This window comes from Mandrillus leucophaeus, unplaced genomic scaffold (genome assembly GCF_000951045.1).
Source record: "Mandrillus leucophaeus isolate KB7577 unplaced genomic scaffold, Mleu.le_1.0 Scaffold2290, whole genome shotgun sequence".
NCBI classification, from domain to species: Eukaryota; Metazoa; Chordata; class Mammalia; order Primates; family Cercopithecidae; genus Mandrillus; species Mandrillus leucophaeus.
In genome coordinates, this window is record NW_012102355.1 from 11,344 (window position 1) to 12,586 (window position 1,243).

At 34.8% G+C, this 1,243-nt stretch overlaps 1 protein-coding gene across 1 annotated transcript in view; it reads right to left on the reverse strand.

The window, feature by feature from the left end:
- Positions 1 to 1,054, reverse strand: part of LOC105540857 (HEAT repeat-containing protein 6-like) — a gene marked incomplete at both ends in the record, with an annotated part of 4,896 nt that extends 3,842 nt beyond the window's left edge. The window contains one exon of the mRNA XM_011981604.1: positions 982 to 1,054. Coding sequence (XP_011836994.1) covers positions 982 to 1,054 — 73 coding nt within the window. The remainder of the gene's footprint in view (positions 1 to 981) is intronic.
- Positions 1,055 to 1,243: the final 189 nt, after the last annotated feature.

The following is a 1,243-nucleotide window of genomic DNA, read 5'->3' on the forward strand; positions in this document are numbered from 1 at the left end:
GCTATTCTGGATCTTTTGCCTATCCATATACATTTCAGAATCAGTTCGTTGATATCTGCAAAGTAACCTGCTGGAATTTTGATTGAGACTGCACTGAATCTATAGATCAAGCTGGAAAGAAGTACCATCTGTACAATATTGAGCCTTCCTATCCATGAACATGGAATCTCTGTCCATTCATTTAGTTATCTGATTCATTTCATCAGAGTTTCACAGTTTTCTTCATATAGATCTTGTACATATGTTGTTAGGCTCACACCTAAGAACTTCAGGGTTTGAACATTTTAATGAAAAAAAGTGACTTGAGGATAAAGTCAGATACTTGAAAGGAACCTTTGAGACACGGTGCACTCTCTTCAGCTGAAGATGTAGATAATGAAAAGCTGGTACGGTGGAATGAGCAGGGGTTGTTTTCATCTTATTTCTTGTGTAGGTTCTATACTGCAAAGGAAAATGTAAGATTAAAAGTTGGTCTTTTAGAATCATGACTTTCTTCTATGTAGGTTTCCAACTTTTATTTAAAACTAATTGTTTAATGTTAGAAGGATAGTTGATGTTGGAATAAAAAGATGGTCAGGCCATTATAAAAATGCATTAGCTTTTGTTTTACTTATTTATATTCTTTTGCCTTCATGGGACCTATCTTATTCCCCTCCCCCAAATGGCCCACATTGCACAGTGCTGGCTGAATGTTTCATGTAGAAATTTTATTTTACGATTAATACACTTGTGCCATTTCTTGGAACCATTTGCTTGTTTAATTCTAGTCCATCAAGTGATTACTTTGGTGATATTTAGAGGCTCCTCAGTTAATTTCTGTGGGATTTTTGGTTATATTTAATAAGGAAAATAATAAGAAATGTCTAAGAAAACAAAAAGAAAGCAAGCCAATTATTCCTAAGAGTGTTGAAAATTATTGAAGTACACTTGTTAGTTGTTAGTGTAGAACCTACATTTCATAATAAAAAACCTTGGACTTGCCAGCTATAGCTGCTGGAATGAGGTGTTTGTCCAGTGCATCCAGAACGTCGCCACAGATCAGCTCAGTCTCAACCTGAAAAAATAAAACTAAATTTTAAAAAATCAGATTGTTTAAGTCTACAAATTCTGTAAATTATTACACATTCTATGTACCTCTGATTTTGAGGAAGAGAGCTTAGTATTGAACAGAATTTCTTTCCCTCTCCAAACTCCCTTCTTCCCTGTTGACAAAAGAGCAGAGAAAAGCTGCCTCTCAGTTATC